Here is a 15,497-nt window from a genome sequence, read left to right as displayed (position 1 = left end):
CACACCTGGTTTATTTTTTGTTCCAAATTAGCCAGTGTTTTCTAGGATTATATTCAAGGCATTAAAAGCAAGGCTGAGTCAAGACCTGCAAAGCCTCAGCAAGTCACTTAGGCCATAACATAGCTGTATTCTGCAACTACTCCTTGCGCTTTTGTTTGAAGTCATGCACCTGTCTTCTAGAAAGAAGAGTATGCCAATACAATGCTCAGCACATGGCTGTCTACATACCTTGAGACATCTCAGCTTCTTCCCTCTGCAACACAAGCAATACTTACCCAAATGTAATGTGGTAAGACACTGGCAAGTAAGAAACAATGTATAGACTTTACACAAGCCTACCCACGACAGACCATTCACAGTACTACATAAGGGCTATGTTTAGTGTATTGCTCAGTTGGTATCAGTTTTATATTATTATGTTTAATACTGCTGAAATTTTTAGAACATTGATTGCCAAATCAAGGTGTCAAAAGTTACTAGGTGTCTACAAGCTCAATTTACTCCTATATGTGTGCTATTATGTTATTTAGCTACTTTAAGCATCACTTTAGAAGTTATTTCAAGCAATACTCACAATGGAAGTACTCTGTGAAAAAGCAGCCATCAAGTATTTAACTTCCTTTGCATTCATGTAGTCCTTGCCTTTCACTCATGTACTGCTCAGTATTTAAACTTGGGTACTAACAGTACAGTCTGCCTGTCTGCTAACCTTTCTGTGTTGCTCCACAACATCTCTAGCTTCTTCAAACATCCTTTCCAAGTTAAGTGTGCAGTATCTCCATCATTCTAGAAGTGGGGGGAAAAAAAATGTTTGAACAAGGGAAATCCAAGTGTCTATCTTTCATACAAGAGACTAGTTATCACTTTTTAAAGGTAATTAGCACTGAGCACTTTAAAGCACTGCTGCTCTTGCCTCTCAGCTCAAAGTGCTTCAGCATTACATATAACATTGTGACTAACCTACAAATAACAAATATGCTCTAGATAAACAGGCCAGTTACCTTCACCCTCAAACCTTATTTTTCATTCATGTTCTACATGATTATAGGGCTACCTTATAGTTTTGACAAGGAAGAGAGCTGACAGGCAACACAACGTGCCACAAAATAATCCAATCAGCCTGAAATGAGAACTTCTTAGGCACAAAATAAGGCTCGCTGGGAGAACAAACACACCTGTATGTTATCACCTACTTCACTAGACTTGGTGTTTTGTACAGGAGCAAAGGAAGCAGACTGGTTACTCTGCTTTCCATACCCAAGCTAGATCTGTTACAGCTTGGCAGGACTGTGATGTAGATGTATTTTGAAACACAGTTTTAGCTGGAAAAGGTTTAAGCAAGTTTCAGGTATAGGTTTGTACCAAGTTATAATGTCCTAGATTCTGGACATAAATTGGCACTCAGGATGAAGCCTGCTGTGTTAAAAATCCCAGTGCTGTGGGCTCAAAAGCCATTACAGAATGTAGGAAATGGTGACTTGGTGTGGCTGTTGCAGTGCCAGCAGTCATGCCACCACATGTATGCACCAGGTAACAGGAATATCAAGTCTGACCTGACAGACACAGCAACACACCTCTCCCCTCAATCTTCTTTGATATTGTGATTTTCCTTCCATATAATTGTCATTCACTGAATAGCTAAAACAAAACAATAAAAAAAAAAAAAAAATTAAAAAAAACACACACACACACACACAAAAAAAAAAACACCACACCCTAAAAACCACACACATAAAAAACCCCTAAACCAATTATTTTGTCTGAGAACTCAGGACAAAGTGTTATATTTAATGTACAAAGAAGTGTTGTCTGCCTACCTGATACGGAGAGTACAGTGAGTACTGCATATCATTCCCGATAACGTTGCTCCATGAAAGGAGTAGGTACTTGCATTCTCAAAAATTCAAGTGTTCAGACACACAAGTTACAAAAGTACATTCTTCCTTCAACCAAAAGCACCAGCAGCAAAGAGTTTATTAGTAAGTGTTGTTTAAAAAACGTCTCATGTAACAACAGCTCTGTAACAAATTTTTGTTAAAACACTGGAATTACTGAGGAAGGGCACCATGGCTTACTGATGAACACACAGCTTGCCAAGAACACATAATGGGATAGATTTTAGGCCTCTTCAAGGTCGAACACAGATCCTGTACAAACAGCTGATGACCTTTGCTTGCATCTCTCTTTGTATGTCCCAAAACAATATAATCAATTTAAGGGTTATCTTGCTGTGTGCAATGTTACAAGCTATTTTAAAATGTTATGGTTGCAAAGTCAAGCATTCAAAATCAAGATACTTCAAGTTACCTGTGCAACCTTGTCACATCAGCTATATTCATTACAACGCAAGCACAAAATATACAATCATTGAATATTTTTCCATATGGATTTGTTTCACTTGGTTCACACAACACTTCAGGGATAAATTGTAGCTGTGTAATGAAAAACTGTGGCTTGTAGGCTATTTGTAAGATACCTTCCCCCATTTACTGAAAATGCTGAGAAATGCACCATTAAAGCAGTTGAATGTTTCACTGAAGAACTGAGCATATTTTCCCTGCATCTTCTACTGCAACACAGGTCAGATCACTTCAACCAAATTTTCTCCTGATGGTAATTAACTGTGATCTTGATTTCAGTGAAGTCCCACTTGAGATTTTCTGAAACCTGATCTGCAGAAATGCCGGACTCTAAGGACCTCAAACAGTGCACTATGGAAAAAGTTGTAAGAATAAAATTATATACTTAGAACAGTACTTGAGCAACCTGCACTAAATAATATAAGGACCGAATTAAGGGTGGGGAAACAATATATAAAATCACTACCCAGGAGGGAGCAATAATTCTCTGCACTGAATGAGATTGGATGTCCATGGAAAAAGTGACACATGCCAATTAATTAAGATCGTATAAAACAACCTTATCTCAACATTTCCTAGCTTTACAATGCTTTCACAGCACCATTTAAGGCCAATTCACACAAAAACAAGTTAGAAAAAAATTTGTGACAGTTGTCACTCTCATAAGTCATCAATACAGAGAAAACCCCCTAATGCTACAGAATTTCCACCTCAATGCTAAATAATTCTTAATAAAAACTGGTCATGCTAGCTGAAATTGCACCAAGTAGGTTTAGAAACAAATTTCACATACATTTATTTCAAAGGCAAAGGCAATGTACAAAATTCACGGGTTCAGTTTCAGTTTACAGAGTAGCAAGCTGAGGCAGACAATAGATCCTTCTAGTCAAAAAAGCTTAACGTGTTTTTGTCCTTTCCTAAATGCTGTTTCTTTCCAACGTGCTTCCTCATCACTACACTGGTCCTCTTCAAAGTTCCTGGCCAAATTAACATCAGAGCTCAAGCCCATTGTGCAGCACAAAATCATCCAGGTTAGATACACAACATATACCAACTGTACATTAATTCACTCAAACTACGCTGACCTTCTTTGAGGTCAGATCTTCAGCTGACTTCCATACATAACTCAACAGCTGCAAGGCCAGTGTGCATCTTCCTGCCAACACACACAACAAGAAAGAAAAATGTACCTAATCACTGAAGCAATTGTTTTTTAAGTAATTTTAACACTTTTTAAAACACAAGTTGAATTCCTGTTAGTGGCGACATGCCCATGACATCCATGACTTTTTACTGTTCCATTGGTAGCAAGCAATCTTCGTTTTCACCTTAAGGAATCAGTAACAGGAAACTACCTGGGCTTGCATACAATCTAAGTCCCCCAAGATTTAAATGCCCCAGTCTTCTCCAAGCCTACTGTTCAATTTTGACAGTTTTTGCATCAATACTTCGGGAAGATGGCTCACACCTTCATACCTGGTGCCACTTCACCTTGGGAAAAGGTGCCAGCCACACGGTAAGAGCAATCCCACATAAGACTGAAACTTCTAACCTACAGACGTTCATTAAGAATCTGAAGGACAAAAATAACAAATTATGTCCTCAGGACATAATTACTGTGGATAGTAAGGACCTTCATCTGTATAATCTGTCACTATGGTTAAGGGTCTTTTGTTTACATGCCGTCATATAAAGACTAAAAAACTGTAAAGCATAGTCTCTCTTCGTTATCCTTAAAACTGAAAGTAGAAAGTAAGCAGGCTCTTAAGAACATTACCCTACTGGCTGGTAAAATAAGGGAAGAATAACTCGAGCCTTGGTTTTGCCAAACCCCTGGCGCCCCAAAAGGCAGCGTACCTGAATAAACAATAGTAGAAAACATTAAGTCATTATGGGGATAAACTGCATCCACCTGAAATAAAGCCATGATGCAATTACAAGCCTAAAATGGTGCTCTGCACCTCCCCATATCCTGACCTTCCTATAGGGTTTGGTTTTGGCAGACATAGCAAGACAAATATTTTCTATAAATGCTCAAAGTCATATGCTGTAAACACAAGTTATAGCAAATTTAATAGTGACAAAATCAATACAGATTAGGAATGTTCACCATTCTTAAACACCATATACATTATGAATATATATATTGTATATTTTCAATTGTTTCCATTCTGACGCATCGTATTAACACAATCATAATATGCTTTATTAATTTATATGAAAAATACTTCACTAAGAAAGTAGACAAACTGCACAGAAATAGTACAAGTGTCATGTGCATAGCAATATAGCTTAAAGCATTCACGTATGGCTTTGTTTGAATGAAACTGTTGGGGGAATGGCCCTATACGGACCCATGGTTACACAGTCGACATAATGTAAACTGCTTCACATCTTTGAGGCACTTGCTAATAATAGTGTTCAATCCCTGAAAAACAAAATCAAGAGCTAATAAGTGAAAATAACAAAAATCCCAGGAAAACAGTTGTGTGTATTTGAAAAGATTTTAAAAATTGGTTTTAGTAGTGCATGCACAGAACTGAAAAACTGGGGGGAGGGGTGTAATTTCTGTGCAAGATTTATACCAAGTAACTGAAAAGTATAAAAATATTTACATGTTTAAGGATTTTAAGTATGTACAGAACAAAAGCCCTGAAGACTCATTCCATAGAATAAAAATATAGCACATAATAGAAGTAATAAAAATATTCTTTTTATATATTTTTTTGTATTTGCAGTTAGTTACAAGTTATTTAAACTACAAAGTTCTCTGATCTTTCTCAAATCTGATGGCAATAGGGAATACACTCTTAAAACACAAGCGCTTTGCATCCTTTTTCAACCTCACAATACTGACATACAAAACAGAATGACTTGTGTATCCAACTGATTTTCTTTTCTTTAAACTTTAACGAATAATATTGATTTACTTCACTTATCATTTCATTAATGAATTCCAATCGCGAGTAGCCTCCATCAGATGCCTCTGTCCATGCCCTACCCAATTATCCTGATTGTCAAATACTCTACCACAAAACCAGCAGCTAAACTTAGCTTTCAAGGTATTATTAGAGGTAGTTTTCACAATCTGGTAATTGTTTTTGCTAGTCTTTTTCAGTGTCAATTTTAAGACAAATCTTTCTTTTACAGGGTTAATGGGTTTTATTGTCCTGTGTCTTTTTTGAGAAAAATCATCAGTAGTTACATCTGAAGGACTGCAGAAGTCTTGCTGCAGAAGAGCTTCAACAGTTCTTTTTGACAATAAAACCTTAAGAACATGTCCCTTAAATTTAGCAATAGTTTTCATTACATTTACAACTTCTGGAACATCTGCATCAGGATGATTAAGCACAACAACTGGTTGATTTCTCCGGGGGCATTTTACAAGCTGGTTAGAATTAAAAGGGAGCAATTTCAAAGTCCTCACAGTTTTTTTTGATGCCCTCGATTCATAAGGGCTACCTGACTCACTGACAACTTCAGCCTGATTCTTTTCCTTACACTTTCTGTGCAACATTGCTTTCTTTCTAGGAGGTTCTGGGCAACTAGACTTTCTTTTACGTTTGAAATTCTTGTTTCTTTGCCCACCCACAGTTCCTGAACTTTTAGATCTAGCTTGTTTTAAACTAGGCTTTACTTTTGCAGTTCTGGTTTGGGAGCTCCATGTGGACTTCCGACAACCAGAGTCATTCCTCTTGTTAGCAGCTATTACTTGTGTACTCTCAATAGAACATTTTTGCAACTGCGTCCCTGCATATTTAGCAGAATAAACAGGTTCTACAGGAGGAACACAATACGTTGGATTAGAGCTTGCCAAAGAGGCATTTGCTGGCATTAACCCACCTGGTAAGTTTAAGGCATCATTAAAACTAAGATTAGTTTGTTTCTGTGCTAGTGCAGGAGTAAGGAACTGCAAGTTTTCCACCTGTCGTGAGGGCACCAAGTTGCTTACTGACTGAGTGTTATCAGACAGTGTATCTGAAGTAGGAGTCTTAATTTTCAGCAAAAGCTGTTGTTGCATGGCTCCAGATTTCTTTGGTTGAAAATTTTGATGAGCATTATCCTGAAAAACAACTGGTCTATGAGCTACAGGCTTGTTTGATGTCATACATTTCAGAAAAATTTCCCGCTGTACATCAGGCGAAAGAGCATAAACATGCCGTTCTTGTTTAATTTCCTTCTGCTTTACTGACTCCAAAGAAGCAAAGACAGCATCCTGGTGCGCTGGTAACACCTTCACAGAAGAAGTTGCTTTCACAGATGACTCTGATGAGTTTGTCATTACAAGAGGTGCTTTGAATGGCATACTATTAAATGAGTCATTTACTGTACCACATACTTCCCCATTACAGGAACTTCTTACATTTCTAAAACTGCCATTTTCCCCCTTCACTTCTGAAGCTGATATGGCTATTTTTGCAAATTCTCTGGATGCAATTCCCCCTGAAACCTGAGAACTATCATTAGCGGCATTTGTAACTGTTCCAACTGCCCCACTAAAAGTCAAAATCATTCCAGGTTCTTTATTTGAAACAAAAGATGCAGGTACACCTTTAGTAACATGCCCATCTGATGAACTCGTTGATGGAAGAGATTTTCCAGAAACCACCTGTTGCCGTGACTGGTTAGAAAGGTGGAAAGGAACAAAAAATCGTGATGGAAGGGACTGAACAAAAACGGCTTTCTTCTGCTCCTGAAGAACAGGCAAAACTGGTAAAAAGCTGCTAGGATCTTGAGTTGCAGACAGTACTTTATCTTTTACTAACTGCAGTGTAAACTCATCCGTAGGAGTTTTTAGCAATGTACCAACACTTGGAGCTCTGGATAATTTGTCCACATCCTGCGAATCAAGTGATGTTTTGGGTATCTGTCCTTCTCTCCCACAACATGTACCTTCATTTGTGTGACATTTTGTGTTCAGCTCTCTCTTACATAAAGGGAAGTGTACATTAGGAGACGTCTGAAAACCACATGCAGTTGCAGAGCTGTTTAAATGCACACAGGCTGCATTCCTGGTCTCAGGACCAGAAAGCAGGTTATCAGAATGAAGTTTGACACAGTTACCCACCTTGCTGTTGAACTCTTGCTGAGAAGTTGTTTTTACTTTTAACACATCTTGCAGTAACTGGTTTATCTCAGGCGATAAATAATTAGCTGCCTGTTCACTTTGTAATGAAAAAACAGAAGTGATTTTAGGCATTAAGAAAGAGTTAACACAATCAGAGCCATTTTCCTGGTATTTCTCAGCCACGTTCTGAAAGCCTTGCTCTATGTTAGTGTCCAAATATTGTTGGCCATTATGCTTGTCCTCTGTAAAACACTCGCTATCAACACCACATTTAGATTGGCTTTTAAAAGACACAGAGTTACTTTTAGTGTTTATGTGTTCGTAAGTTTTATTAAAATTTGATTGGGCTGACACAACTTTCTCTGCTTTTAAACCTTCCATAGATTCTGAATATGAAGACGAAGGTTCATTTCTACTGTTCTGAAAAGAACCTCTCCTGCTAAATTCTTTGTATCTGTCATCTGTTGATGTCCAAATGCTACATGGATTATCCAAAGAGTCCATTTTGGAATAGTTGTGAAAAGACAACAATCCTTCACTAGATGAATCCACTGAGGCTGAACAATAGAGATTATTAGTTCCATTACTATTATTCAGGCCACCATTTTGCATTTTCGGTTCAGGAAAGAAGGGCATTTTCATAGGGTCACAATGAAGGGTGTTTGTAAGAGCGGGTGGTAATACCTGAGGATGACTTGAAGGACAAAAGCTTCCCCTTGAGATACTAGTTTGAGTTCCAACTTCTGTTACCTCTTCATGCAGAGGAACAGTTGAGTCCAGCTTCACTGGCAAATAATTTGGACCTTTTCCTACAGCTACAGTAGAAGGTGCTACAGTTTCAGAAACACTCCTACCATACAATATGGAGTGATTTTGTTTTTCCACTTTTGTATTTCCTGAATGAGGAGCAGAACAAGAAAACGGAGGGGAGGTTAATGGATGAACACAATTGTTCTTTAAGGTTGACTGATCAGTTACACGTGGTATAGCACTTGAAGACAAGCCACAGGGATCAGCAGTCTGTAGCAAAGAAGTTGCAGAACCATCTTTAACAGGATCAACCTTCTGACTCAACAAATATTCATTTTGCTTACTTGTAGGTATTAATTTTATAACAATATGTTGTTTTCCATCTACCATTTTAAAGCCCATAAATTTAGCACTGTAATTTGCTGGAACTGATATTTTATTATTTTTAAGCATCAATACTGTTGGCCCATGAACAGCATTTTTCAATAATCCCAGGCTGTAACTTGTTCCATCATCTGCCTTATTGTATTGTGCAGCAGCAGCAGAGAGCGTTCCACCCATGAAATGACGCTTTTCTGTGTATTTAATTTGATCCTTCTCTTCACTCATTTCCACATCTCTCATACAGTGGTTCAAATCCTCAGCATTTGTCTGAATTTTATTCACACTTCTTAGCACTTGTGTATTTTCTTCTCTGGCACTGTCACTTACACCACTTATCTTCTTCCATCTCCAGAGTGTTTTCTTCGATGCTCCCATTTTATACCTTCTTAACACAAGCTTCAGTCCTGCTGGAGTCTTTACTATTCTTTTTTCATATTTATCTTTTTCCAGTTTTTCTTTTGCAATTAAGCGGTCTCTGTGTAAAGCTATGATGTGTTTTAAAAGATAATCTTTCCGTGATGTGCTGTAACTGCAATAAGGACAACCAAAAGAAAACATACTTGTATGAACAAGAAGATGATTTTGAAGCTCCTCCTCTGTCAAGTTTTCTTGATGGCATTTTCCACATTTATAGGGAATCTCTTTATGTTTGTGAATGTGCTGAACAAATGTACCCACATCAAGTGTAGAAAATCCACATTTTTCACATTGAAAGTGTCCATTTACACAATGCTTTGATATGAAGTGTTTTGTCAAATCCAACAAAGTGTATACCTGTTCATCATTACAGAGCTCACACTTTACTAAAGTGCTACGATGGATGCGTCTGTGCTGTTTAAATGACTGAAAGTCATTAGCTGAGAAGCTGCACATCTCACAAGGATACAAAGGCAACTCGCCATAGTGTAACAGCTGAAAATGCTTCTGTAGGTCATTTGGGCTGTATCTAACGTTATCCTTGCACTTAGTACAAGTGAAATTCAGTATCTTTGCTGCAGTTTTCAACCCTTCTTCAAGTTGCACTTCTGGTGTAATTTGCAAGTGGCTTCCTTCTGAACAACTGAGATTGCGTCCACTTATTTCCACTGGGTTTAATGACTTCTTTGCAGTTTGGTGCTTACACTGAAAAAGTTTGCTAAACCTATCAACTTCATGCTTCATTAATACTTCATTTGGAATGTTCACCTTGGGCAATTCAATTTTCACAGTTTTTAGTCCATAAGGGAGATTGACATCTAAAATCGCTGGTTGAATCGTCATACTTAAAGGATCATTCACCAGTTCTTTTTTCAAAGTAATATCTGTAGAAAAATTGTTCACAGCATTTTGTCTTATGAAACTGATTTGCTTTTTGTCACAAAAAAAGTGTTCCTGTTCAGATGACATGATTTTAGGGTTTATTTCTTTTTATGTGAATTCTTGAGATTTAGTCTTACTTCTGGCAGACAACTGTGCTGAGTTATTCTCAAAGGTCTACAATTTCCCCATTTCATTCTCCTGAAAAAAAAAAAAAAAAAAAAAAAGCGCAAATAATTACTTTTAAAACTAATGCAATTAGAACACCTATTACAATTCATTAACATGCCAGTTTTTGAAGTTGTTTATTTTTACAGTATCACTTGAGGGGTGGGAAAAAAAAGGAGGTCAAAAAAAGCTATTACACTGTAACCTTTGTTTGCATTCAGGCTGTTTGTTGTTTGGTTTTTTTTTTAAAAAAAAAAAATACATAAAAGCCAAAAAATTTGTTTTAAAGAACAACATCTACTGAAAGATACATGTCATCAAATTTTGGGGTTCTCCCACCCTGTAAGCATAAATAAATTCAAAGATTTACTTTTTTTAAGCGAAGCCTGGGTTTATTACTAATTTGGGATTTCAAGCAAATAAAAACACTCCTTTGTGAGATGGGTCACTAAATGAACCTAAGTGAAGTACTGCAAACAAGTCAAAATCTAGAGAATTTGATATTTTTATTATTCAAGTGTGCTACTCTGTTAGTAACTATTGTGCTTAAAAAGAAAAGTAAAATCAGAATCTGACAAAAGATCTACCTCACAAATGGAGAAATGACCTTTTTCAACACCAAAAACCAATTACAATGTCCTACAATGAATTTTTCACATGCCAACCTTTAGTATCACACAAGTCTGAAGCAGTTGACAGACAAAAGTTCTCAAGTTTTTCACCGCATGTTTCTGGGCACATGCTAATATTTTCAGTGCATGACTGACAACAGTACCCCTCCATGGATTAAAGGGCTCAAACAGTTATGGTCATCATCACTGCCTCGCTACAGATTTCATGCCAGTGTTTCCGTAACAGGCTGCATCAACAATTTATAGCAGCTCAAGTCTATGCTTGAATAACACTCCTGCACACAGTGTCTACACAGAACCAGCAGAATTGGGACAGCAGCAAAATAAATTTAAATTCTGAAAAGCAACACTGGAAAGGAAGAACTGTTTCTTCACTAGTCTAATGCTTTTTAGTAAAAACTTTTTCCACTGTACAAGTCACAAAGTCAGTTTCTTCTTTCCTAGCAAAAGTTACTAAATTGTTCGCTGAAATCTGATCAGCAATTCTCTCTCCCCTACTCTCGTGCTCGCTCTGAAGCAACACAGACTTGGAACTCATTAGATCATCTTATTTATTCACATTCAAACTGAAAGAATGATCACATCCTCTCCCTCGCTGTGATTAAGTGAAAGGGCTGCTTCTAGGTCTCCAAGCCATCATAAGCATTAGCCCTAAGGTCTTTCAAATATTTTCCCACAGTCCTGGGAGAAGGAAGTACCTAGCATTATACATGCAACTACCTGACAAAGAAAATGGAGACTGAAAAATTTTCAAGTCCATGTTCTTGTATCATGTAGCAAGAAAAGCAAAACACTTTTTTTTAAGCACATGCTTTAATGCATTCCTTCGGAGAAGATACTAGCGCTTCTGCTAGTATCCTTGAAAATAGTAAACACAACAGACTTCAACACTATACACAGACTCTAATATCAAATAAATTCACTGTTCTCCAGATATGAGACCTGCAGGACTTCAACTATATATCTGACATCCAAAAAAACCCTCAAAAAACAACCCAAAACAGCAGACCACAGAGACATATACTCCTTCCTCAGAATCTCTCCAAATGGAAACACTTTGGGTACAGGATTTTTATTTTTCTTTTAACTCAATGACACATTCCCCATCTTCCACACAAAATATTAATACGTGGGAGATTACCCTACTTTGAGCCTTGAGAAGACAACAACTCCTGTGCACTTACATTCCATTTCCACCAAAAGAGTACTGCATTAAAATGCATTCTCCTGCCAATGGTATATCACTTATGAATAGAAGCAAGCTGAACTTCCACATAAAGAATAAATAACTAAAAATTATTTGGATTTGTTTGCTTAAACAACTTTTTTAATACACAGGTGCAACACAAAGATTACAGGTTGCATGATGCAAAACATCACCCCGATGGTAGCTGCCATGCTTCAGATTAAAAGGTTATACTGCCAGACACTGAAATGAAACCTGAAGTATGTTTACAATTAAAACTATACAAATCCAAAGTGGATAAAGTGCTGCAGAGAACAAGGCTCAGGCTTTCAATACCAAGCCAATGTGGTCCTGAACTGGGCAACATTTACATTTGGCAAAGAGTCCCAATCTAAGATCTCCTTGAATAAATTAACCTAATAACTTAACACTTCATTTTGTTATTTTTGGGTAGCATGCAACTATCAACAACCTCCTGCAGCATGACAAATAAAAATATCTACTTAAAATAACCATTAAAAAAGGTTGTGGGATTTTTTTTATCCCAGGGATCTTTAAATGTACATTTTTAAAGAAGTCTGACTTACACATTTAGAAAATACTTGACTTCAGTTCTTCAGCAGCTGGGTTTGTTCCATACACACAGAAGAGGTAAGTATGCAAGACTCAGAAAAGGCCACAGTCAGGAGAAATACTAAAAAAAGTTCTGGAAATGAAAGGAAAGGAATTTTAAATGGTGTAAATACAAGTATAACCGAAATAATAAGCTGAAAAGCACAAACCCCTCACAAATTTACATTATGTGGATTTTTAACACATTGAAGACAAAAAGGTTTTTCTCCCATAGAACATCATCAAATGCAATACCAATACTGTACATACACACAATATAACAATGCCTATTTTACCTTAGCTTTGCCACTACATCTCAGGCATTCATAGCTGGAAAGCACAAACAAATGATAACTTAAGAACAGCATAGAAAGAAGTGATTGGTATCTCTGTCCATCAAATTTTAACTTGAAATCAAAAGGCACTTATCTTTTCTCAAGCAAAAATTTTAATGGCAAAGATCTAATTATAAATTTCTACAAAGTGCAAAAGCCTGGGAAGGAAGCAGAATATTACATTCACAGTATCTGAAACAAGTAAGTAGATTTAAATGCGTAATGAGTACAAACATTGAAAATGCATAAGCATGTGCCACTCACTAAAAAACTCCCAAGCCACTAAGAACAAGTGTAAGTAACCACTTTAGGCTCTCAGCCATAATTTTCTTCCCTCAAAAATGCTGCAATATGTCCATATTTTAGTTAAAGAAAGTACAGAGAGAAAGTCTTAGCTATATACTTTGATCTAGTGAGAAATTACAGATAGGAGTTAAGACACTGCTAAATTAGGTAGCTTTTACACTTTTCCCATTTCGAACTAGATTCAAAATAGGTATCCCAGCAAGCAGTATCAAGATTTCTGAAAAAAAAATTAGACTTATTTAAATTTTATTAAATAAATAACTAAACTTATACTGAAGTATACCCTATGTCCATGTGCCTGCAAATACCCATTCCATGTGTCCGCAAATTTAGAGTGGTGCCTTAATCTCTCCAAAGACCGGGACACATGCAAGAACTTACAAAACTAGATCTTGAAAAACCCATAGAGCTGAAGCCGCCAGATACAACCTGACCAGCCCAAGGGTACTTTAGTAAAAAAAAAGAAAAAACGAAAAGAAAAACAATCACCGAAGCACTCTCAGACTCACACACACAGACTGCCCGTGCCACAGGACGAACCTGCCATTTACAAACACAGCTGCCGAACGCGGCGGCGACACGCGGCCAGCGCCAGCCCACCTGCGGGCGGACACTGCCTCCGCCCGCCCGGGGAGCAGCGGCGCCACGGCCGCGGCTGGCCGGGAGCCGACCAGGGGCCGCGGCGGCCGGTGAAAGCCGGGACAAAGCGCGGGGCGGCCGACGAGGCGACGGCAGCTCGGGAGCTCCGTCTGACCGCGGGCACAGCAGCGGGCGCCGGCGACGTCGGGGTATGGGCGAGCGAGGCGCGTCCCTCCCCGGCGCCTCCTCGGGATCCCCGCGGCAGCGCCGCCCCCGCCCGCCTGGGGCGCCCGCACGGCCCCGGGCCGGCCGCGACTCCGGGCGCGCAGCCCGGCGGAGGGATACGGCGCCACCGAGGCGCGGCCGCGGCGCACGAGGCCATTCCCGCCCGGTCCCCCCGCCCCGGGAGCGCCCCGCGGTCCCGCCCGCCCCCAGCCCCGGCTGCCCCGCGAGCCTCCCGCGGCCGGCGGGCGCGGACTATTTAATGTCTCGCCCTCACCACGGGGCACCGTCCCGCCCCGTCGCGGCCGCTCGCGTCCCCCGCCCGCTCCGCTCCGCCGCGAGCCGCGCCGGGCCGTCCCTCCCGCCCCGCGCGGGGCCTCCCCGCTCCCCGACCGACGCCTCCCGCGCAGGTACCTCGGGTACCGCCACCGCCGGCGAGGCGCTGCCGGCCGCCATCACAGTTTCCATCCGGGGACCGCGGGGTGCGAGCCCGGCCGAGGGGCGGCCGCGGCGGAGGGATACGTGTTCACCTGAGGGACGGGCGGACGGCGGCCGACGAGGCCCAACCGGGAGAGGGGGCGGGGCGGTTCCGGCAGGTCCGGCTGCCTTCGGGCCCGTCACCCTCCTCCCGTTCCTCTTTCTCCGCCTCGGGCGCATGGCACGGCCGTGGGAAGGGCCCGGCCGCCCCGCCCGCCGTTACCTTGAGTGGCCGTGCGCTTCCCTGTACCCAAGGGCGTGTTTGGGCCAATGGCCGCCGACGGCAGTGGGCAAGGAGAGCTGCTGCCCCTCGCAAAACACTCATAATTGAAGAGGGCCTGGCCCAGGATGTTTGTGCAGTGCTCCAGACGCGGGCTCGCTGACCTGCGTAGACACAACAGTAGACACAATGCATAAAGGGCTTTCTGTAGCAGATCAGTTAATTTGTTTTAACATGCTCGAAATAGCACTGAAATCATTTCTGCTTAGGAGTGGCATCGGCAGTACTTGCTGGTAGGGGCGTGCTCTTGGTGTCTGTGCCAAGTTTTAATGCACGTGGAAGACCACCCAGAGTAAGGTCACCAAAGAGTATGAAGGCATGTGAGAAGTAAGAAATCGAGCTGCACCATGGCCAGAAAAGGGCGAATGCCCCTGACAGAAATAGACTGTAAAGATGAATTGTGAATGAAGAGGTCATTGAAAAGGAAATCCTTTCTGCATTTAGGAAACAGTGATCAAAAAAAGCAAAGAGGAGAAAGCTTGAGCTTTTTCCTTTGGAAAACCTATCTAGTGAACAATTTAGCCATGCAATTCAGATAAATTTTTCTTCGCTAATCTTGTGACATATTACTAGTTGCAAGAAAGTTTAATAAGTGCAATATTTACTCACGATTAAATATGAAAACAAGGAGGAGTGTTGATGTCTTAGAGTGTGCGTGCATATACTAAGGGTATGTTAAATATGAGCATATTCTCAATTTCTTGATCCAGTTGGCATCATTTATTTCCCTTGTGTCCTAGACTGTAAAAGAAAATTAATAGAAGCCATTTTGGGTGGGTTCCTTGGCCCTAAAAAATATCTTCAAGGAAAGAATTATATAATTGATGGTTCTACTACACCCA

At 40.1% G+C, this 15,497-nt stretch overlaps 1 protein-coding gene across 5 annotated transcripts; it reads right to left on the bottom strand.

Annotated features, from left to right (window-relative positions):
- Window positions 1-3,131: 3,131 nt before the first annotated feature.
- Window positions 3,132-14,449, bottom strand: ZNF518A (zinc finger protein 518A). 5 transcript variants are annotated; one of them, XM_040071491.1, is made up of 4 exons: window positions 14,313-14,449; window positions 12,432-12,550; window positions 6,204-10,059; window positions 3,132-4,788 (listed from the first exon to the last, which is right to left on the bottom strand). In XM_040071491.1, exons 3-4 carry the CDS (start codon window positions 9,946-9,948, stop codon window positions 4,769-4,771), a joined length of 3,765 nt encoding a protein of 1,254 aa, XP_039927425.1. In that variant the 5' UTR covers window positions 9,949-10,059; window positions 12,432-12,550; window positions 14,313-14,449; the 3' UTR covers window positions 3,132-4,768. The 5 variants fall into 5 exon arrangements, with proteins under 5 accessions (XP_039927425.1, XP_039927424.1, XP_039927426.1 ...); XM_040071490.1 differs by having other exon boundaries at window positions 3,132-9,863; window positions 9,999-10,059; XM_040071492.1 differs by lacking the exon at window positions 14,313-14,449 and adding an exon at window positions 13,638-13,721.
- Between the last annotated feature and the right edge of the window lie 1,048 nt (window positions 14,450-15,497).

Source organism: Hirundo rustica, chromosome 8, assembly GCF_015227805.2.
Source record: "Hirundo rustica isolate bHirRus1 chromosome 8, bHirRus1.pri.v3, whole genome shotgun sequence".
Taxonomy (NCBI): domain Eukaryota; kingdom Metazoa; phylum Chordata; class Aves; order Passeriformes; family Hirundinidae; genus Hirundo; species Hirundo rustica.
This window is presented reverse-complemented; position numbering and strand designations above follow the sequence as displayed.

Excerpts from the sequence above, each read along its gene's own strand:
- ZNF518A (XM_040071488.1), bottom strand. The coding sequence starts at position 9,948 with ATGTCATCTGAACAGGAACACTTTTTTTGTGACAAAAAGCAAATCAGT.